This window comes from Aptenodytes patagonicus, chromosome Z (assembly GCF_965638725.1).
Source record: "Aptenodytes patagonicus chromosome Z, bAptPat1.pri.cur, whole genome shotgun sequence".
NCBI lineage: Eukaryota > Metazoa > Chordata > Aves > Sphenisciformes > Spheniscidae > Aptenodytes > Aptenodytes patagonicus.
Window position 1 is genome coordinate 38884109 of NC_134982.1, and position 24117 is coordinate 38908225.

A 24117-nucleotide genomic window follows, 5' to 3' on the forward strand; every position below is an offset into this window, starting at 1 on the left:
TTTTTTCCTTTGAGAATGGCACTTTGTAATGTTCTCATATACTGTTCTTTTGCTGCAAATCCAACAAATACAGCTAATGATGCAATGTTTTTGACCTATTTATCTAAGTCATCATCTGGCAGAAATACTGAGGGGATCTAAGCTGACTAAAATGGGACAGAAAAATTTTCAGAACCTCTTTCTGCTATTCCTTTGAGTCTGATCCATACTCGCATTAAATGATTTGGAAGAAATCCTTTGACCTCACAGGTCAATCGTCTTTCATTACATGAGTGCAACAGAGCTAATTTCCTTTGCTTACACAAAACTCAAAACTAACATGAATCACTTGTTTATTTCTTCATTATGTCTGGGTTTTTTTGTAGTAGGAAAGGGCATGGGAAGTGGAGAAAGCCATGTGGGCCAGAGAAGGCAACAGGTAATCCTTTACATTTCTACATCCCCCCAAATGATGGGTTTATAGAGCAAAGGACTGCACTTCTCAGATGTTTCTGATAAATACTATCCCTTCTTTTAATTCTTAACAATGAAATGCTATCAGCTTAAAAAATTACTTAGCTAGCATAGTAAAGGTCTGTTAAAGTAAACATGATGCACCAGTTGATTGTTTGATATTCATTATACACAGGAAGATTAAAACACAAGAATATGGTGAGACTTTGGTAGGTAAAATTCATACAGAGCCAAATAGATATTCAATATTCTATACAGCAGGTACCCATATATGTTATCACACATATTTCTGAATTGAATGTAACATTCAAGTACAATGCCATCCAAATTCGTTAACTAGTATTACCTACCTTGGCCAGCCACAGTATTGTACAGGTTTTGGCTGGGATAGAGTTAATTTTCTTCACAGTAGCTGGTATGGGGCTATGTTTTGGATTTGTGCTGGAAACAGTGTTGATAATACAGGGATGTTTTCGTTACTGCTGAGCAGTGCTGACACAGAGTCAAGGCCTTTTCCGCTTCTCACACCACCCCACCAGTGAGTAGGCTGGGGGTGCACAAGAAGCTGGGAGGGGACAGAGCCGGGACAGCTGACCCCAGCTGACCAAAGGGATATTCCATACCATGTGACGTCATGCTCAGCATATAAAGCTGGGGGAAGAAGAAGGAAGGGGGGGGACTTTTGGAGTGATGGCGTTTGTCTTCCCAAGTAACCGTTACGCGTGATGGAGCCCTGCTTTCCTGGAGATGGCTGAACACCTGCCTGCCGATGGGAAGCAGTGAATGAATTCCTTGTTTTGCTTTGCTTGCGTGCGCGGCTTTTGCTTTCCCTATTAAACTGCCTTTATCTCAACCCATGAGAGTTTTCTCACTTTTACCCTTCGGATTCTCTCCCCCATCCCACCGGGGGGAGTGAGTGAGCGGCTGTGTGGTGCTTAGTTGCTGGCTGGGGTTAAACCACCACAAGTATTTACATCAAACTAAAATACCTTTTCTTTTATGGAGGTTTGCAGAATTATCTGAATATAGAATAATGAATGTGGACACTCAGAAGCTCAAAATCTCAGGAAACAATATGACTGTTCAGTGAAGATATCCAATACTCCCTGTGTTTGCCTTCCAAACTGCCTGCAATGCAAAGGATCTTGAAAGCCAAGTCTGCCTACAAATGAGGTGGTGCCTCAGAAAAGGTTAATGACCATAATGTGTGACAGAAAAGTGGGTGGATTTTTTCGCATTTCTCCTACACATCTGGGCGTACTTGTAAAAAAATAAAACCCAGAGTTCCACATGCAAAAATATTTATTGAATTGCACTCCTATATTGGCACTTTTGTGATCTCATTAGTTAAAATCTGAATTTTGTGAAGTCAGTGGAAGTTTGAAATATTAGCTCCTCTGATATTAACACCAACTTAGACATCTGCACATACATAGGCTATTTTCCAGTGTCTTCTTGGCCATTTCTTCAAGGAAGTTGTGCATTAAAATACAATATTTTCTGCAAATGTAGGTAGATTTTTTTTTTCCCTTTGTAAATTTTAACTCAGTGCGTCAGTTTTAATGAAACGTACAGGTGGTTACTGCCTTGCACTTACTTAAAGGCCACAAGACCTTTATATTCCATTTTTTGAAGAATATTAATTCCAGGACAAATAAAAGAGTTTGGAGAGGAAGAAACCCAAACAAACAGTAAAGTATTATGAGCAAAGAAACCCTGAAGAAAATTTTACTGGAGTAATTTAAATAAGATTTATCCATTGCAACCATCTCTATCAATCCACATTGAGCCCAAGGGTTTTACTGACATAATGAAGAACAGCATTGAGTTACGTGATAAACTTAATTATAATACCTAATTTTCAAAAGTGCTGGGCTTCTGTGTCTCCCAAGATGGATTTCAGATTTCAAAACCCTTTTTTCCTGCGCTGTCATGAAGGGGGAAGCCTCTGGACCACACTACACGGTGCAAGCTTGCTACAGGAGAAAAGTAATGAGAAAAGGTCTGAACGATGAACAAGCTATGTCTAGGAATCAAGTGAAATAAGCTTGAGCAATGGAAAAATACCTGAAAGCTGATCTTATTTCTGAATCTTCGTTAAGTCCAAATTGAACTCCAGTCAATATTTCTAACTTCCCCGTGGTCTTCAATCTGTCATAAAGGTTCTGTCCCTCATAATGAGCTCTTCCCAACCTACTTCTGTTCTCTCTTATTTTTAAAAAATACTTGATGAAGTCTCTTTACTGCTTCAGATGACTGTTATTTTTGTTTGTGTTAGCACTATTTGAGATACTACAGATGCATCCACAGCCCAGGAGCTTTGCTTTAAGGGAAAAGAGGAGTGCAAAGGATTGTAATGAAAAATTATAGTTTTTCATTAAAAAGTGAAAAATTGAGATTGGAAGTCTTTTCTTCTAGCAGAGTGAAAAGCTTGGCTACCAGGTGTGTAAAGGTGAGACTTACTGGGTGCAGCAGTTAGAAAGCCTGCTCACCTGCTGTAGTGATGCAAATAAAGGAAGCCAAACGTGTAACTTCATTAAATTTCTTACGTCCTTTTTCGGCATTGAATGCGAATAGATTGGGCACAGCCTGTTGATGACTCCACTCTAACAGGCAACAGACTTTGGCAGTGAATAGTGCAGCATTAACCAAAGAGAGAAGTGATGTGAATCATGATCAGAGTAGAAATAATGGTGTGGAGATTGCAAGGGCTAAAATTGCCCTTGTGTTGAAAAAATGAGTGTCAGCTTCAGCTTTTGAAGAGGGAAATGGAAAAGTAGATTTGCCTTGTCCAAGAGATACAGAGCAATTTAAAAAGCTGTATGCAGTGTTGCAACGAGAAACATAAAGGAACTTGAATGCAAGGAAGTGCTACGTATACTTTCTGATCACTGAAGTTTGGAAGGTCTCACCGTCAATAATATTTTAGGTTTCTTTAGTCCCTCACAATTCTGTCACAAGTGCTCTCTCTCAAGACATTTATTACTACAGCAAGAAAAGTCCTAGAGACACATTCACCAAATAAACACCTGGCCTTGAATTTTTTTGGAAGTCTACCAGAAGCTGAGATTCAAATCACCCCACAATTGCAAAGCAATTATGGTTTTCCTGCCAACTTCTCAGACCAAAGCAATCATGGTCTTCCTGCTAACTTCTCAAATAATAAAAAAATTACACCACACTTGGATAAAGCAAGCAAACTGTTAACATGCGTATAACACAGAGGGATGTTTGTTGTGTTTTTTCTAACGTCAGCATTAAACCACCCAAAGTCAAACCAGCAGAGTCTCATTCTTTTCTATATTCCATATGACAAATTACCCACCATTTTGGCTGTTTTTTTCTGATGTACTAAAATCAAAACCAGGAAAGAAAACAAAAAAACCTCCTCTACAAAAGTACAAGAGGATAGAGTTTTTGTAACTTTTAAATTGATGCTGAAGCCAGAGGCGAAGCGAAGCAGTAGTTATGATACACATCAACCAAGTGATCAGTTTTAGTTAGCACCGCAGTGAACACATTTCCTAAGTTGCAAGTCTTGGTGGGAGTATGTATACCATGCCATAAGAATGCAAAACTCTCTCAGAAAATTCAGACACACTCAGAAAAGACCGGTGAAAGCAATAGAAATGCAAAAAATAGTTCCATAGCGAGAAGAGAAAAGGAAAGTATTTGTTTGCTTTTGCAACAGAAAACCAAAACAATTAATAGGAATACCTTCAGCAAGCGGGTCAAGTGTGTGAATCATGAGCTGGAAAATGCTGTTCCTCATTAGACTGTTGTGGAGAGATGCAGAGCTTCCTCCCCGCTGGAGCCGTGGCTTGGTCTAGGTGGAAAAATACGGGAAAGAATTTAGAGGTTTTTTGGTTTTTTGTGTGGAAACAGGTCTGAAACACTATGAATTAATCTCACATCTCACTACACAGTGAAACATTTTCAACCATCACCTATAGCAGATTATATTAAACTCTACACTGTATTAAACATTGCCATATGTATAGACAATTTCTCTGGAGGGGATGGATCATCAGATTAGTCATTAGTCTCCCAGGGCTCAGGAAAAAAGCAGGGAAAAAAGAATCCTTCTCTGAGAAAACTCTTAAAATGTTAAGAAAATAAAAACCTCATACTTGCAACAGGAAGAATTCATAATTTGTTTCTTTGTGTAACCTTGTGGTTGAATCCCTGAAGTAAGTTCTACTTTTTATTGCCTTGGTACATTGCAAATATGCATATTATCAACATTATGGAGAAAAAGGGCAGAGAGTACCCTTTTTTAATGGCAAAATCCTAAAGCTCAGTCAGAGTGAAACATATTCCTTGCTTTGATGCAATCCATCAAGTACTGATTGCAAAAACAGATTGTGAGTGTGGTAAGGCAGAGCAGACACCTACAGCAATGGAGCTAACATACAAGCATCTTTTATGCGCTTTTACAGAAATTTAAAACCTATTCTGAGGTTCTCTTCCCCATGCCATTGTCTAGTACAATAATCGATGCATTTAATATATCCCATAGAGTAAGACTGCTTTGTGGATGGCTGGCTGCTTGTTTCGATAAAAAAGATAATCAGAGTCAACAGACTGCTGACTAACAAGACCCTGAAATTCAATTATAGGGAAAAAACAACCTGGAAGAAAATTGTATTTTGCAATAATACATGGTACATGGATTAATCTTTGGTGTCATACAAATACTAAATGAAAAATTATAGAAACTGAACAAGAAAATTAATTCACTGCTTTATCTCTGGAAATAAATTATTTAAATTCTTTAGCAGCATAGGAGGGGGAAAGAAATCCCAGTAATTTAGAAAAATACAGATGTGTGCCTGTCCCGGTTTCGGCAGGGCTAGAGTTAATTCCCTTCCTAGTAGCTGGTACAGTGCTGTGTTTTGGATTTAGTATGAGAATAATGTTGACAACACACCGATGTTTTAGTCGTTGCCAAGTAGTGCTTACACTAGTCAAGGACTTTTCAGCTTCCCATGCTCTACCGACTGAGAAGGCTGGAGGTGCACAAGAAGCTGGGAGGGGGCACAGCCAGGACAGCTGACCCAAACTGGCCAAAGGGACATTCCATACCATGTGACGTCATGCTCAGTACATAAACTGGGGGAAAGCTGGCCGGGGGGGCAGCGATCGCTGCTCGGGGACTGGCTGGGCATCGGTTGGTGGGTGGTGAGCAATTACATCGTGCATCACTTGCTTTGTATATTCTTTTTTTATTATTATTACTATTTTATTTTATTTCAAGTATTAAACTGTTTTTATCTCAACCCATGAGTTTTCTCACTTTTACTCTTCCGATTCTCTCCCCATCCCACTGGCGGGGAGGAGAGTGAGCGAGCGCTGTGTGGTGCTCAGTTGCCAGCTGAGGTTAAACCACAACAGTGCCAAACCAAAGTAAGGCTTGTCTCACCACCCTCCTGAGAAGTAAATGCTCAGACACATACTAATTGCTGCCTACCGTCAGTGTTTGGTCATCCTTGTTGCCAGCATTAGGTGACTGCATGAATGGGAAAAAGAACAAAAAGAAGTGTCAGATGGAGTGTCATAGACTGGAAAGGCAATAAAACACCATAGGTGTCTGATCCTATAAATGCTGTTGTGATAGGTTTTTGAACCACTCACATTAAAGCATCCTAGTGATCAAGTAAACCAGAGTAAATTCACACCGCAATGTTGCAGGAGTCTTTTATTCTTGTCAGTTTCTTGGACAGGAACTGTTGTCATTTCAGGGCCTGGCACACAGCAGCTGTGCTGCAGATCACAGTCTTCACTTCATACAAATTACACAGGGAGGCAAACTCCCTGTAGAATATGTGAGGACTGAAAAACTAAAAGCGATAAGAAGCTCAGGACTGACTGACTAACTGTTCAATGAAAAGCCTAACAAGGAGTAACATTACCTTGGTATTTTGCAGGAAGGGACTAGGCAAGGAAATGAAAAAAAGGTGTTTCAGTTTAACCACTCCCAGCAAATGGCCATTTAGCCCAAACTGGCAGCTCTGGTTAAGGGCAGGCAACATGGCACATACTGCTCTGCCATGAAGGAAAATGAGACTCTGGATGGATTTTAAAGGCAATTAATGCTTTCAAGTAAGTGATGTATCCTGGAGATGATTTGTGATTCCCATGTCCTATCCCTAGGACAAGAGCAGCAGAGCACATCACCAGAAGACACTTCTGAGGGAGAACAGAATTTACACTGAAAACAAACAAATGCAAAATTTTGTATCTCATCTGTAGTCTCAAGTTTTGCTTGTTCTTTTTCATAGAATTAACACTTGTGTTAAACGGGAACCTAGAACTTTTGTCATGGAATATGTTTCCATGACATCTTGAAAGTTGTGTGATAAAGTAATGTTATTTTTCTAGTCATTCTGCTTATCCTGAGGAAGGAAAGTTCAGACTGAAACTCCAGTCATCTTAAAATAGGACACAGTGCAAACTCTGGCTGTCTCACATTCATTCTTATTTCATCCTAATCTGTCCCCCACAAGCTGGCATATAAATAATTTCCTTCATCTCAAGGCTCTTGTTCAGTGCATTACATAGAAAACAAATTACCTTGCAACTGTTCTTTGCAACAATCTCCCCAGTGCAGTGAAACCCAGTTTTTGGACACACACCAACACTAACTTGCAGGACATGTCTTTTGAGTCAGTGAATTAACCTTGAAGGTTAAGTGGAAAGCAAGCAGTTATGAGCAAACACTGATAACAGAGCAGATTCTTTCTGTTTCATAATAAGTAAAAGAATAGCCAGAACTGAACTCTTTGACAAAAATGTACCCCCCCAGCTGTGAATATTAACTTGAAGAACCGATAATGAGGCAAAGAAGAGACCTTTGTTCTGATAAAGGAACTACCTGTCACCTCTGAACTTAGACTGCCCTCCTGTAAGAAATGGTTAGAAAAAAAAAGTTTTATGTCTCAATTGAAGACAACCATCATGGAAAGAACTTTTAACAGAGTGGAAAGAAAAGGAAAGAAAAATAAAATGCAAAATCTGTGTTCTAAAATGTCATTAAAACAGTGGATGCATCTTACAAAATTTTTGCATAATGTGTGTATATATATAGTATACATACACATGTTCTTTCAGATACAAATCCACACACACTTGCAAATCCATGATTTATTTGTGCATACTTTGAAGGACCTTCATGGGAGGGAAAATATATCTTGCAGCAAAATTTCCAAGAAAGCAAAAAGGACAAGCCAGGAAAAGTTCTTCTTGTCTCCAAAGAAGCAATTTAGGACAGTCAAGTCCTAAAGGTCCGAGGGTATAGTTACAGAAGTAAAGTTTGTGAGATGTGGATGAGTATTCAGAACTGGAACCTTAATAAAAGTTTAAAAAACTATTATTTGGGACTTTGAACTTCTGAAGATAGGAAATTTGTTTCTTAATTTTCATATTGAAAGGCATGAGAGTATATAATTGATAAATCTGAGTAATTTGTCTTATTCTACCTGACAAAGGGCTGAAGAATGTCACTTTTCTTACAGCCAAGAGGAGTTGAGAACATTCATCATGCCTCAAAAATACTGAGCATGCTCTAGGCTTAATATGAGGGCATTCCTAAAAACACTGTCATTTACTTGAAAGGGAATAGGATGAAGCTGCATGAATGTATAAAAACAACTAGATGATAATTTGTACCATATAATTTAATTTGTAGAAGATAATTATGTTATAAAGAGAAAGAATAACAAAATACATTTTGCATATACGTTAAGGAAATAAAAGTGAAAAACACATTTGAAATAATTTAATTCTTCATCAGTACAGAATGGGATATAACACCGTGAAACAGATTTTTTAAATTGTTTTTTCCACACATGATTAGTTACGCAATTGTTTCTGAGCTTAACTTGCCAGTCAAGTTACATCCTAGAAGAAATGTTCCAGACTGGAATATAAATAGAACTTTAAGGCAGAAGTGCCTCCACAGATTTAAAAACAGGAATATAAACAATGGTTTGATATTTTGGTGATACTAAATACTTATAATGCCCGGATTATCTCCTGGATTAACAATAACAACACCTTAAAATAGTATTTTAAACTATGGCAGTGAAAAATTCAGTTGTGGTGTTGCTGTTTGCATCATGTATTTGATGGCATTTTGTCCCCATTAGGATGGCAAATTATTTTCCTATTGTTTACAGTGAGTTTTGCATTTACATGTTCATTGCTATGTAATTTGGGTATCACACACTGCATGACAAACTATTCTAAAGAATCCTTTTTCCCTTGTAGAAACATTTAGTATTCAGATATTTTATACAAACTTTTAATTTAAGACAACACTTAAAAACTGGTCAAAGGTTAAAATGGTTGTGTTTCTTTGCACTGGGAGCGAATACTATATTTTTGGACATACTCAACAGTTATTTCTTTAAAGAAAAGACACATTTGCTGTAAAGATAAGTTTGCTCTTAAATGACAGCAACCATTGCACATTAGTTCCCTCAGGATCAGAAAGAGACGGAAATTCTGTCTCATCTGTGCATTACATATATTTCTGAAGGAATTACTAGTAAAAAAAACCCTTTTGCAATTACATGTTATAATTTCTTTAAAACCATGAATTATTATAGTTCTGCAAAATGAAAACAATGCATTCTAGTATACTCTCTTATTCAAAAGTATCTGGGGCACAATCCCTTATTATGCTTTTATCAGAATTATAAAAAGATTGATCATGAGACAGTTCAGTAATTTTTTTAGAGAATTAACCAAAGTATTTGTTGGTTCTCCTGTATGCCATGGCAGTACATAAGAGTTTGTCTGTCCTCCTGCCTGTATCGGTGATCATGTATTCAAGTTTGCTCCACCTGTGCTAAAAGTCTTAAAACATTTTATTTCAGGAAGAATTTAAAAAAAAAAGTTTACTTGCTATGAAGAAACGGTCTATGGCATCCTTTTCACACATCTCTCTTTCTCAGTGACCTAAGTCCATCAGTGATTAAGCCTGACATCTTCCTTGCCTTGTTTGGGAATGTGTGTTCTTGAGAAACAGGCTCCTGAAGTAACTCATGCAAGAGATGATGCCTCACTAACTACTTGGTGAATATCCTCATGCTTTCCTTTAAAATAAAGGGCATCATGACAGTTAAATGAGGAGCAAAATCTATAAAAAACTCTAGGTATTTGATACAGAATATCCTTGTTAATAAAAGATGGGTAGTAACTTGAATAATCTATTAGATTGCGTATTCCAAAATGACAATCAGAGAGCTGACTGCTTGCAGCTCTAGGAGTTGCTGCTCTAGTTGAAGTTTCCATGTTACAGGTTCAATAGCCTGAAACAATTAGCGAACTGGACTGCCCACCCCCGTTTCCTAACATGAGAAAAGCAGGCTGTCAAACAACAGCAGGTAAAAACATAACTGGATTTCAACACCCTTTCTACAGTGTGGGTTCACATCTCTCTCCTGCTTGCTAAATCTTTTCCAACTATAATAACTAAAAAGCTTTTTTTTTTCCAATCAGCTTTTACGGGAATAATGAAAGTTCATGATGTTTGGTGGCTGGCAGTGTGGTGCTGAATGCAATATGGTGTCTCTAATTATTGTAGAATATGAGCCCAGACAGGGTTTTGCTAAATTGTCTCAAGATGTTTTATAGTGAAGGACTTCCGCTACTCTCTTTTACGCCTGTTTTCAAAAGTGGCATCTGGACTCTGCAATTTTATACCTATCATTGAGTCACTTCTTGCAGTCTTGAAGTAAATTACAGGTGATAGTTTTCTTGGTGCACAGGGCTCTCTAATCTTTGCAAGACACTTACACTTAAGGTCTGTGGTTTTCTTATTAGGCTGAACTGCAGAAAAACAAGATGCATTTCAAAGGCAGCCACTGAAGTCAATCTAGTTAACTTAAGAAGGTCTAGATAATTTCTAAAAATCAGTATCCTAAGGAGTGCTAGTAATGTACTTGGAACAGAACTGTTCTGCATTTATTTGAAATTATATGATAAATCAGTTTAATGCATAACTAAAATTGAAAGCAACAAACTCAGCTAGTCAGATTTCAGAAATAAGCCTAATGAGCTACTGAAGGAACAAAAAAATGAAGTAAGGTATTATTTTATTTAGTTGTCTTAATACGTACATCTTTGGATTTTACCAAATTAGAATCCCTGTGAATATCCCAAGACAATCCCATGTTATAACCCTTGCCTACTCAATGGGTAGGCTTTATATGGTTGGGAGGAAGCTGGAAAGTGCAAGTCCTAGTGGTCTCAATATACTTAAACTAAAATTCTTCTAGATATCCATGGAAATAAAAGTTGACCATCACCACCACAGTCTACGGAAGCTCTGTCAGGTGCTGCAATGGGCCCAGTACAGCTTACTAACTGAAGGTGACACATCTCATTACCCCATTCTCTAGATTCATTATAGAAATGCTGCAAGTGGCTGTAGGGGAATATTTCCATATTTAAGGTATAGTAAACTGATGGTAAGGATTTTAACTTAACATATTACTGCTCGGTACATCATTACCCGAATCCAGAATGTGAACTAATACTGAGTACAGAACCTTGGATCTTATTTAAAACAGAGGAGGAAAAAGCTTTAGTAAGCACACTGTAGAAAAATAAACTAAAATTCCCTTTCACTTTGCCTGCCTTCTTCCTTCCTTTCACCTTTCTTTTTCCTAAAAGTAAAGTAAAACAGGGAGTTCTACCTGAAGAAGCAGACTTCTGTATTGTTGAAGAAAAAAGTATGATTCACAAGAACCATATCCAAAATTAAATTGAGGTTGTAAGCTCGCTTTACTCATCAAAATGAAGAATTTATTAAATTAAGCTCAAACATTCAAAGATATTGAGCTGGACCATCAAATTGGGATACCTGGCTGCATTTACAACTGCTTGTTTACAGGCGCCTAGTGTGAAAGTTGTAGCCCTGGGCAAAGCAGAATGGCTTTGCTCATTCAGATCAGTTGCCTCTTTTGTGCCAGTCTGTTCACGCAATTACCCAATGTGCATACACATAGTGAATCCTCATAAATGTTCTGAAGAGATGCATCTTAGCTGATTCGAGCAGTGACAAAAGGATGGTTTAAGGTATCAGTTGCTAAATCACATGCTAACAGGTCAGCTGATTTAATTCCAGATTTTTATGCATACCATTATATGAAATAGGACTCTTCCAGTCAGCCTGTAGGACCAATCACATGATATTTAGTTATTCAACATGCATAAGAAAGTCAGAGTCTGCCCCATGTCTCTTACCTTCTCTGAACTTGCTTAAAGTCAGGTATCTTTGGCTTAGGATGGCAATGTAATAGCTCAAGCTTAAAGACTTGATGAGTTTTTAATCACCTTAGTGTCAGAAGTAATTATGCAGTTTTAAGCTGTCCTCTTATCCTCATTTCAAGACTTGCCAATGAAGTCACCTTTTGCTGTTTTTTAAATTATATAGATTAGCACCACAGCTCTGTATGTCTATGTAACTTTCAGGGGGGCAAAAGAATCTTTAAAAAAAACCAGACCAAAAACTAAAGCTAGGTACTTACAGGGGTCATTAGATACTCATGCACACAAAACATTTGTTCACAAGTAACAGTTTAAGTAATTTGATATGGATTTATGTGGCTAGCTTTAAAATACCTGGATTTAAAGTGTTTAATATGCTGCTACTTCATCAACAATATTACATGGGGAAACATTAGTAAGTGTTCCAAGATCAAGTTCTCAAAATTTAAAAAATGTCTGAATTAAAATCACCCATGAAACAAGCTGCAAATTCTGGGCAGAGGGCTGGGAAGGTTTTCAGCTGAACTCCAACTACACCATAGAGACTACTGACAGGAGATGCCTGCTCTTCATTTCTTACAACTCAATCAAACATGAACAGCTTAGTAAGAAGCCAGCAAAAAAGCATTTCCTAGAACTTCTGCTTACCAAAATACACAAAGGATCTGCTACAGATTATGGGGGTTTTAGAGTTTGTCTTAAAAATAGTCACAGTAATTTCCAGAGAGGAATGAGTTCAACAAATCTTAGTGCTTGCTGATGCTATGCCGATTTGCAACTACCAAATAAATTTCATTGCAGTAAGTTGGCTGTACATTGCAGAGGATTCATCACAAGGGCGAAAAAGCTGCAGTTTCACTACCTTTCTGCCTCCAACACCCTGGGGATCCTGGAGGACATGGGCAGCTCCAGCTGCAGAGAAGAACCCAGCCTGCACAGCCTGTAGGGAGGAAATGCTGAATCAGTGCACCCTCAGCTGCCCTGGTCACGTCCCCTTTCCACCAAGCTCTGCTCGCTTCTCTGTCTTATTTCACAGCTGCCTTTCCCCTTCAGGTGACTCTTTGTCACCAGGATCTCTGCCGACTTTATTATCAGCTGGCAGAAACTCAGTCGGATCTAGCTCTCAGGCCAGTGACTGCAAGAAGAATGTAATCAAAAGTGAGAGGGGTATATAAAATAATGAATGATATTGAGAAAGCTAGCTGAGCATTGATAATAGTGCATGTTTCCCACAGCGTCAGGAGGAGACAGAGAATAGAAGGTAGAACACTGGCCCTTGAATGAGACAAAAGGGAAAGCCTTGGCATGCTGTATCTATCCTGTGGGACTACCTTTTCCATGAAACAGTAATAACATTTAAAGCGGTCTACCTCACACATTTTAAAGAAGAGGGAGCAGGGAGAAAGGAAAGCATCACCAAAACAGTTAGGATGATGCTTAAGGTACAAATGTTTCAAATAACTGTGCTTCAAAACATAAAATCCTCATTCACTGGGAGCACACCACAAGCTCTAGGCTGCAGGACTCTGGGTGTGAGTTTTACATCAGCCTAGTAGGCAAAATCCAGCAGTTGGCTTCCGTTCCTCCATTTCCACATCTCTAAACTAGGAATAGAGACACTGTTTGTAAAGAACTTTGTTCTGATGAAGAGAGCTGATTGCTTTAGGGGCAGGTTACTGGATATGACTGCCTTCTCTTCAGCAATTAGCTGTGCTCTTCAGGTTTTCCATCTTCTACTGAGCACAACATACATGTTCATTGCAATAACCTACAAAGCAGAACTTCCCTGAGCGCAGCATCTCCAATAGCTATAGGCAAAGGATCAAATGTACCTCTTGCAATGTTTTGTTAGCTAACAAACATCTAAGTTTTTTTTTAATTTTTTGACTATTTATGTCAAAAATAACAGGTCTGAGACTATGAGTCTCAGATTATATGACAATCAATACAATCAAAGCACACAAAACACTTGTACTTTTTACATCCAATAGGATGTTAGACTGATTCTTCAACACTGTAAAAGGAAAACCAATGAAAATATGTTGGGTTTATTTTTTTATTCACCCACTAACTGCATTATATTACACTTTCTCAGTTTTAAAATGGGAAACTAGACATTAAGTCTAAGGCAAAACAAAGTATTATTGAAAGCAAATACCTTACTTCTGCATATTTGACTCAACAGTATTTCAGTTTCACTGTCTTTATAACTGACATTGAATACCATCTGCCTCCATATTCATCCTTCAGATAACCATTTTCAGCTATTTTCACCACTGCCTCCTAGGTCTTTCTGATCACCTGAAACATGCAAATACCATCTAAGGGTTTGTCTTATACCTGGTGATGGTGTAAGAAATGGTAGGGAGAAAAATTGCTGAGAAAAATTGTTAAGAAAAATAGAAAAGAAATTTTACAGAACAACCTGCAGATAAGACACCAGCACTCTACTGCCAGTGAGCCTGATAGAGCTGCGGACAGAAAAGCAAGTCCAAATTTCCAAATTTCATCTACAACCATAAAGCAAAACTAATTGTTTTCTTCACATTAGGTGAAGAAAAAAAGGACCACATCAGCTTCTGTATTACTCTGATTCCTCCTGCCTTTTAACTATTTTTCTACAATGTTCTGCTTTGTGTCAAGATGAAAGAGGAGATCTGTGGCTCTGAAATCAAGAGCATCCCTGTGTGCTGGGATTCTGGAGACCACCAGGCATGTGTTCTGGAGAATCTGCAGCATGCACATGCCAGGTTACTTTTAACTCCTTTGGAGCCAAGAGATGAAACTGAGGCAGAAAGACCTGAATGGCAGTTTCTAAATGCAGGGTTGCAACATTAAGAACTTAAATCAGACCTCCCCCATTTTGGCTCTCAGTGTTTGGACATCTCATTTGGGGAATTATGTCCTGCATGGCACAGAAAAGGATAGACAGAAGATCTTTGTGCTCACTCTCCTTCATCAGTCTGCTTATTTCACGCTGCCTTTCATTCTATTGCTTTGTCTCTGCAGCTATGAACCAGATGCCTGCAGGTAACCCATTGCCACACATAATGCAGAAGCAGCGGCTCTGTTGCTCTCCTCTGCAAAGCCTGGTCCTCCCAGAACAGCTTCCTAATATTTACGGTAAACCTACAGTTCCCAGGAGAATTCCCACTGTGATCAAAGAGAATAAGGCATTAGGGGAAACAGATGGTCTGGAGTTAGGGAGGACTGAATCATGGAAGGGCATAGTAGGAGACCATAGCTACAAGAAAGCATGAGAGAGTTCATGGTGAATAAGTGAGGGTGGCAGCCCAAGCAGCTAGCAGCCCTAGCTCAGACTCATGTCTGCCTTCCACCTCTCTTTCCCATTTACAGCCTAGGTCAAAAGTATTTCTTTACCTCCAAGCTGCCAGGTGAGCTTCATTGCAAATCATGAGATTTCTCAGAGACTTTTGCTGAGACATGTTATTTTGGACACCAGCCAAAACCACAATCGGCAAGGTCTTTCAAATAGAAAGAGACACTCACAGTAACTCCATCCATCTTTTATGTAATCCCATTCCACTACAAAAAACCTCGAAGTCTGGTTTCTCTAAGCACTGCAGGAGTCACAAGCAGGAGATCATGCCATCAACCCCAGCTGTAAGCCTCCTTTTAGCCAACAGTTGCTCCCCAAATGGTCAGTCTGCCTCTATCTTTTCCTCTCATGATTTTTCTCGCAGAACCAGTGCTTCTTTCATAATGTCTTGGACTTTCCTGCTGCCTTTTTTCCTCCTATCTCTTCGGCAGGCACATCACACAATGCCCATTGGAAACCCAGTCCCCCATGAACACATCTGTTCCATGGACTGGCACTCCTCTTTATCTGAGATGGATGCTCCTACTGTTTCAGCTACCTGCTTTCATTAAGAAGTGCAATCATAACTATCTGCATTTACCAAGGATAGGGCTGTTACACCCCACTGTTTTCAGTATTGTGCAGCTCCACTAGGCTTTCTTCTAACAAAAACTATGCCCTTGCATTAAGTGAAGTCACCATGACACAGGGGATACGAAAGCAAGACTTGGACTTGCATAGCAACACCGGCCCCTCATAATGAAATATTCTGGGTGTGAATTCCATTAAAACAAACAAGAATACTTTCTGAGCCTCAGTATAAACACTTGCTGATTATTTAATAGCCAAACTCCAGTTCCTGTGGCTACATTCTATGTTGGCATGTTTTTGGCTTTAATGATAACCCAGTGTAAATCCCTGTTTTCAGGTAATGCGCATACTGCCGGATTTACAAAAATCTGGTTGTTCGAAGAGGGAACAACCTAGTTCCCTAGGATAAACCTTTAATACAACTAAATTAGTCATATAAAGAAAACTGTACGGTAAGCCAGAAATCATTATGTGCTTTGCAGTCTTAAGCTGTCTGGAAGTAATCCATAAACTAGTTTTTGGTTCTATAGAAAATTCCCATTGCTATGAATCTACAGGTTTCTGTTTCGACATGACTCTGCAATCATTCTGCAAGCATGTAAAAACTTCAGTAAACAATGCACACACGATTCTCTTCACAATATTCACTTGAACTTTGGGAAACTGCAGACTCTATCAAGCTAAATTGTCAGTAAACTGGCAATTTTATCTCTGTGCATATATATTTTTAATATGCTTCATAAATAGTATTCCTGCAGTCCTGCTGTGGATGTCTATGGCAATATCTGAAGAGTGCTTTTTATATTAAAATCTTTTTTTTTCTTTTAATTCAAAACTGCTTATTGAATGGGAAAGAATCATTAGCACTGTTACTGTCCAATCCCTGTTAACTGTGTTCCATTTCCAAACTAAACTCCCTTATATACAATCATAGAAATCTCCTCTCAAACCATTCACGTTTTTCAATATTCTAGTTAAATCTGAATTATCAAAACCTTTTCATTCTGGCTCATAGAGATTTAGCAATTACATGACAAAAATTAAAAAGGCCAGGTAAAATCACAGTCTTAATATAGTAAAGAAATAACAAGTACAGGGGACACTGGCATGGAAAACCTCCAACAGATCAAAAGAACAGAAAAAAAACTGGCTCAAAGTCTGATTTCACACCAGTGCAAATTAATTCCATGGGATTAGCATAAAACTAAATTAATTGAGAGCAGGATCTGGTCAAGCAAGCAGGAAGAGATGTGATATTTATTCCACAGCACACTGAAGCAAGGTGTCAGTCTCATAATTTGTTAGATAAAAAGCAAAATGCAGTGAAAATAAAAGATGCATTTTGCAATACGAATGTTTTCCATCCTCAGGGGTCTACTGGCTAACAGATCCTACTGCATTTGCAGTAAGAATCACTAAAGCACTAGCTATCATATGCTACTAAATAAAAAGTCCCTCTCTGGACGTTACTGCCTGCTTATTAAGCTGTGGTTTTACCTAAATTAATCTGTAGGAGGTGCTCCTATTTCACACCTTCTCCCAGACCTTGCCTGACAAGGGCTTTTTCAGTCACACAGTCAGGCTCTTCCTCCACCCTGCGCATTGTCAGGACTTTGCCAGCTCAGCCTGGAGACTCACCCAGCACGTAGCAGATGCAAAGATTTTGAGACCTTGGTGTAGTTTAAAGTCACATATGCCTGCCATGCAATGCTGCAACGACCAGAGCTGAGAAGATTGGGAGCTCTAGATCCAGTTGTTTACCCTGACAAGCAAGATCAGACTGAGTTGGGGATCTGGAGAGTTCAACTGCTCTAACAATATCAATTGCCAGAGTATTTTTGGAAAGAGCATTTAAGTAACTTCATGTCCCACTTATATTAGCTCTCACAGCAATAACCATTTAAAAAAAATACATGTTTAAAAGTGCTTTCTTAATGCTATGACAAATTATGGTGAGTTGTGCCACTGTTTCTCCCAGCTAAGGGACTGCCTGGCCACTCTCATTAGCAGCACCCAGAGCAGCTTTACACAACACCAGAGCAGTCACGCTGTGGCTCAGCCACCCTCCACACCCCTCACTGCTTTCACTCCTGGCCTCCGCCACATTCAGAGTCACAGGCAAGTAAGGACAACATTATAAACTGCTCACTGAGCTCATTAAAGGATGGCAAAGCAGGAATTATAACAGGATGCAAACTCTTTCATGTCTCATTTCTAGCTGAAAGCTCGTTCAGGTTGGGAATAAATGAGAGCTGCTCCTGTCCGCTGGATTAACAGTGCCATCTGTGAAACAAGGACTGCAGAATCAACCCGGGTGATAGCAGATTTTGGTGTCTTAACAGAATCTATTGCAACATTGCCAATGCCTAGCAATCTTCTGGGCACAGCCGGAGAAAAGCAAAGTACAGATTTGCATGGGGACAGACTGGTCGTTTCACCAGAGACCTTGGACCTAAAAGCCAGCACAGAGTCAAAGTTTTTGCACAGCCTTTGGAAAAACTGTTCTCCAGACTTTTATCTGTCCTGTGGAAGAGCTACATATAATTCATTCCTCTGATGGAAATAAGTTAGCTAACACAACTGCACAAGCCTTATTTACAATTGTATTAATACAGAAAAGGCTCATCCTTTGGTTTAGACCACAGAGAATGACGTCTAAGATTGTTATCTTAGATGAAAACAAGTCGAGAGATGTAAAACTAAAAAAGACGAAAATGCTGCCAAAACACAGAAAGTACAGATTTTTGTGACCATGAAGAAAGAGTTCTACCTGCTGAACCAGGGGTGCTTTTCTCTTATCTATCCTCTTATTAAAGAAGGACATATACTGACAGCCTGAAAATTCTGTCTTACAAAGCCTTTCTTTTCTGCCCAAGAAGCAGCCATGGACCCAAGGGCAGATTGAATTCTAATCATTGATTTTTGGGGGGAAGGTGCTGAATTTATGTTACTTAGCTCTTGGAAACGTGGGACAGAAATCTTCCAGAGAAATGTAGACCTGTTGGCTAAATCTTTCCACCCATGACTTGACACGGAAAATTAATTCTGAGATCTAAGACTACATCTTTTTGTATGAAAATCATAGTGATCATGAAACATTTGTGGAGCAAGTTAACTATGCCTTACCTGACCATGAAAGAACACCCAACAAAGGGACTTTCATATGTCTCTGATGAAAGTACTGTGAAAAAGCTAATAATAGAAAAACACTGCATCTCTTATACCTAAAGACAATTAAATAAATCAGAACAACAAAGAACTATAAGTAAACAAACAAACAAAACCTAATCACTTGCATCACAAGTTCTACAAAAAGAAGTTGGGTTACACACAGAGTTGTGAAAGTCTGATGTGGCAATTTGGATTCTACTTACATAAAATTTATTTAGAAAGACAAATTTCTTCACTGTCATCACTGCACTATGAATTTCCTATAATAATACCCTCCTTGCTATTGAATTGAAACAGAGTAATTTAAAGCCTTTGCAGCAAATCTTTCATTATCAATTTTCACGTAATTCCTCCTACTGGGAATAGGAGCACTATTTTGTTTAATTATTTCAGGCATTTTATCTCTCATAATGTGAACTCTTATACAGAAAGGAGAATTAGTACTTTGTTTTCTGTCCTTTAGGACTTCAGAGTTTATTGTGATGTGTGTGTGCCTGACTTCTTTAGAAAAAATACATTAACTTTGTCTTAATTCATTTGCTCCCTTCTTTCATTAGTTGAAGAGAAATCTGGCTCTGTGATCTACATTCTATGAGTTGCTTTTTGCTGATGACAAAAAGTATTTCATCTGCTAGGTCATTTATCTCCTCTAAATTTGCCTAATTTATCACTTACGCAAACTAATGCCTAGTGTCTAATACCTACAAATTCTTCTGATTTCAGGAGGAAACTAAACCATGAAGATGAATCTCAGTTTCATTTATAAAATGATATTTTTGCTGCTTTATCCTTGTGAAGACAACCTTGTAAATGTAGATTGACATAAGCCACTTACTAGGATTAAACAAGTTAAAGCAATCAAGTTTCATTTCTGCATGTCCTGGTTTCAGCAGGGATAGAGTTAATTTCCTTCCTAGTAGCTGGTACAGTGCTGTGTTTTGGATTTAGGGTGAGAACAATGTTGATAACTCACCGATGTTTTAGTTGTTGCTAGGTAGTGTTTACACTAGTCAAGGACTTTTCAGCTTCCCATGCTCTACCGACTGAGAAGGCTGGAGGTGCACAAGAAGCTGGGAGGGGGCACAGCCAGGACAGCTGACCGAAACTGGCCAAAGGGATATTCCATACCATGTGACGTCATGCTCAGTATATAAAGCTGGGGGAAGAAGAAGGAAGGGGGGGACGTTTTGGAGTGATGGCGTTTGTCTTCCCAAGTAACCGTTACGCGTGATGGAGCCCTGCTTTCCTGGAGATGGCTGAACACCTGCCCATGGGAAGTAGTGAATGAATTCCTTGTTTTGCTTTGCTTGCATGTGTGGCTTTTGCTTTCCCTATTAAACTGCCTTTATCTCAACCCATGAGTTTTCTCACTTTTACCCTTCCGATTCTCTCCCCCATCCCACCGGGGGGGAGTGAGCGAGCGGCTGCGTGGTGCTTAGTTGCCGGCTGAGGTTAAACCACGACACTGCATTAAAAGGCTGAGAGTGGTGGTGTGGTCACATGCAAGAGCTAGTCTAGCATACAGAGAGAAGCAAACCTTCTTCTTATACATTATATCCCATATTTTTGTACTTATCTTCCCCAAGGTATCAGCAAAAACTTTCAGCAATGACTGCACCAAGATCAAGGGTTTCTTAAAAAAGTCGCAGATAGAAGTTATCGGCTTCTTGAGAGCTGCTCTTTCTTACATTCTTCTTAGTGAAACTTCAGCTTTAAGTAGTAGGTGACTCTGTTTTGCAAATGAACAAAAAATGAACTTTTCCTATGCCTTGTTAAAGTCCTTTGAAGATAATTACAATTTTAGGATGTTAAACAGAAATAATCCCATTCCACACGCTTAATGAACAAGGTTTCAGAATCTCCTGCAGAAAAGGTTTGATTCGGGATTCTTATTCTGGTTCTAGTCTGGTCTTCAGATTGATATTCTCAGAAGGACCATTTGATCGTGGTTTTTTTTCCTCAACACTTTCTGAATCAGTCTTGCTTTCTCTCTTATTTTTTTCTTTTGATAAGGTCTGTACCGCTAACATATTCACTGTCTTGTCTTGCATTTTTCTTTAAAACTGCCAGTTTTTCTGTAAGGTCTGTCAATGACCCCAGGACTAAAAGTTACATATGACCATTGCTGTGGTCAGAAATATCTGACAGAACTTTTAATACCAGAGTGGAGAATGCCATGCAGTGCAAATCTCACTTCTTCACAAGAGACTGACAGAATTATTCAAAAAACCGCTGACAGCAGTGAATTCATCTGCTGCAGGTGAAACAGGCTCAGTTTTGAGTGTCATGGAGAGATGCAAGTATGACTCCTATCTGTTCACTCCAAATGTACACATTTATGCTACTTGAGCCACAAAAGCTCGCAGTAATAGGTGGTCATTATCTCTTCCCTGAACTACACCATGGAAGGCAAGAAATATCTGGAGGAAAAGTCTATAGAGATATCCAAATGACAGACAGTTGTCAGTGTTAAAAAAAACAATGCAGCCTGACAATTTGAGGGCCCTGGACACCAAGGAGTCATCAGGCTGTGCATGATTTTCACAAGTAACTCTTCATTAAACCTTTTCAAGTAACTCCACAAATGTTTTCAGGGCTATAGCTATAGTAGCTCCAGCCAGAAGTGTAGTCATATGGCAAAACTCCCATCAGCATCAATTTTGGACCATGGATGACAGTATAAAGACAGACTTAATGGCAGCTTAATGGTCAAGGAGACTTGGTTTAACATGAAAAGATCAACATCACAAGGCAAAACAAAAAGCAAGGCTAGAAAACCTTGTGATACCCAATGGGATGGGCACCTGACAGTTTAGGGGATAGAGGCAGTGCAACTTAATCCTTGGGAAAGCCATGGCAAACTAGGGGAGATTTATCTTTGAGTAGATTCATGCCTGCCTGTGAGGGTCTGGTTTTCTGAATTCAAATGCGGCTGAACAGACTTTGTAGCCTGACACTTCTACAGGACAACTAACTCCTGCGCTGTGCCTACTCTAGGTGAGAACTCCTCTTTATTGTCAATGTTACCCAAACCCACAGTTTTTCAATAAATATGGTTTCGATTAACATCTACCACATACAATCCATTTGCTTTTTGGTTAGCTATAGCATGAATGCAAACGGGCCAAAAATCCTTGGGAAGGGACCAAGTGGAGTGGAACATGACAGTTTTACAGAGTAATTGGCTCCCCTTGGGAATTTCCTGCACTTTCCTGTCTTCTACACTATTTTTGCAAGCACAGGATGGTGATCGTGCAGACCCTTAAAGATCAATGGCACTAAATCAGACAACTTACCGAGGGGCTCATGCAAGTAAGAGTTTTTGGGACTGAGCTCATAATTTCTAAGAGCAAATACATTAGGATTTTATAAGCTCAAAAAGGCTTGTGAGAGTAATAATCTGTAAAACCTATTAAGCTATTAAGGTAACCGAATAAAGCATCTGCATTTTGATCTGTCTCCAATCTAAATGTTCAGCATGAAGCTTTCTTAGTGATAGAAGGCTGAAGAAATCATTCTCCCTGAGACAATTTTCTATGTTTCAGCTTCTGTTAGAAACAACATAAAACTCAGAAACTTCTTCCACTTTTACAACATCTTTTATTGGTGTTATGCTTTCAATATTTGAAAATGTCTTCTCTGTTAAAAGGATTTTTCATTCCTTAAGACAAAGGATAAAATACACTGGTTCCTCTAGCCTATTTAAATTTTTACATGTTTGCACTGTTTCACCTGCTGCAAAATCCATCAACGCCACTACTCCCATGGGCGTCTCTGCTCCACTTACTACTTGTTAGTACTGCTCCACAATATTGGCTGGATGTTCTCCACAAGCATTTGTTTCTTTCTCATTCTTTTCACTTTCATTCAGAATCTGCTTAAAGACAAAGTTCTATGCTGATCATAACAGGCAAGTTCATGACCTAACAAAACTAAATTAAATGTAACTTTTTAGCTAACGTTCTTTGGAGGCTGCCATTTTGCATCCTAACTATTTTGTTTTTAACTCAGTGAAGTGGTAAGCTCCTTAGGCTTTATTTTTTTTTGGTACCTCAAGTAGGGCCAAACACACAGCTATAGCTATCTTACAATATATTTCTTAAAAATTTTTATTGTGTCATGTGCTAACATCACAAGCAATAATCCTAGCTTTTCTGCCATAAGCAAATAGGTGCACATTTGCTACCCTCAGCAGCAGTCTATTTAATTTATGTTGTAAAACAAGCTTTCATCCTTCAGAATGAAAACGGTTTACAGTCTTGGTTTTATAATTGTGAAATTGTATTCTCAGATGTGAGATTTCATACACGTATCTTGAAATAATCATAATCAAATGACAGGAAAAATGGTAATCCATTCATCACACTCTGCAACAGCATTCACCAATTCATCCAATGTTAGTTGCAGAAATATGTTTGGTATTTCTCATCTCCAAAACGTTACTATTTCAGAGTCACAGAAATGCCATTCTTTTGTCTTTCTAGTAAATATGGTTAAATTGAAGTCATTCAATAAGATAATGTAGTGTTTCTCACTTAATTACAAAGTTTCCATTTTGGCAAACTATTTCTTTACATTTTCTTTAATTTTAACTTTCCTTCCTTTTCCAGCCCTGGAAAAGTTTTACTCCCAAGACTATATGCAATTATAATCCAAAAATAAAGACTAGAAAGGCTTTACAGATAAGCCAACCAAACAATACTGATTATGATAGGAAATAAAAAGATGAGTCTGTTTCCGTGGTAAAACGTAAGTACTATATTAGACACGGGCACTGCAGCAATAAACAGAACCTGCAGTGAAGACATCTTCTGCCTGAGTCCAACAACAGGCCAGAGCCGATCTTCTTAAGTAATGCTGATTTTATTATTTTTCCCCTTTACTTTTTTCATGCCAGGTGATATTTAATTACCACACACCATGTCAAATGAAGATATGTGTGAGAAAGTCTTGGATGACAAAAACTTCAGAAACTTTATTTGGAGGATGAATTGAGAGGACACAGAAATAGTCCCTTCATCAAGTTTATAATTTTTACTCTCACCAAATAGTGCTCACTGTCTGAATGACTTGAGCACTATTCAGAATGAGTGGGCATGGTGAGCTTGAATTTCTAAAGAATATATTGCAAGCATTTGTTAAGGGTACAATTAGATGATTTTTACATTTTTCCTCCACTATATTCAGATACAGGTACTCCAGGTTTAGTCTCAGTGACACAAAATTAATAAACATATTTTTACAGTGTAAGCTAAAATAAAACCCTTATCCCAACACCAAGCCTTTGCGTTGTTCAGTCTGGTGGC

The 24117-nt window shown here is 38.6% G+C and overlaps 1 protein-coding gene across 3 annotated transcripts in view; it reads right to left on the minus strand.

Moving 5' to 3' along the window:
• SLC24A2 (solute carrier family 24 member 2) overlaps nucleotides 1–24117 on the minus strand; it is a 127203-nt gene that overhangs the window by 60379 nt on the left and 42707 nt on the right. For 2 of the 3 annotated variants that reach the window (XM_076362352.1, XM_076362350.1), the window contains exons 3-4: nucleotides 5924–5962; nucleotides 4171–4279 (exon numbers count right to left, since the gene is read on the minus strand). In XM_076362352.1, coding sequence (XP_076218467.1) covers nucleotides 4171–4279; nucleotides 5924–5962 — 148 coding nt within the window. The remainder of the gene's footprint in view (nucleotides 1–4170; nucleotides 4280–5923; nucleotides 5963–24117) is intronic. The other variant, XM_076362351.1, reaches the window with a different exon arrangement.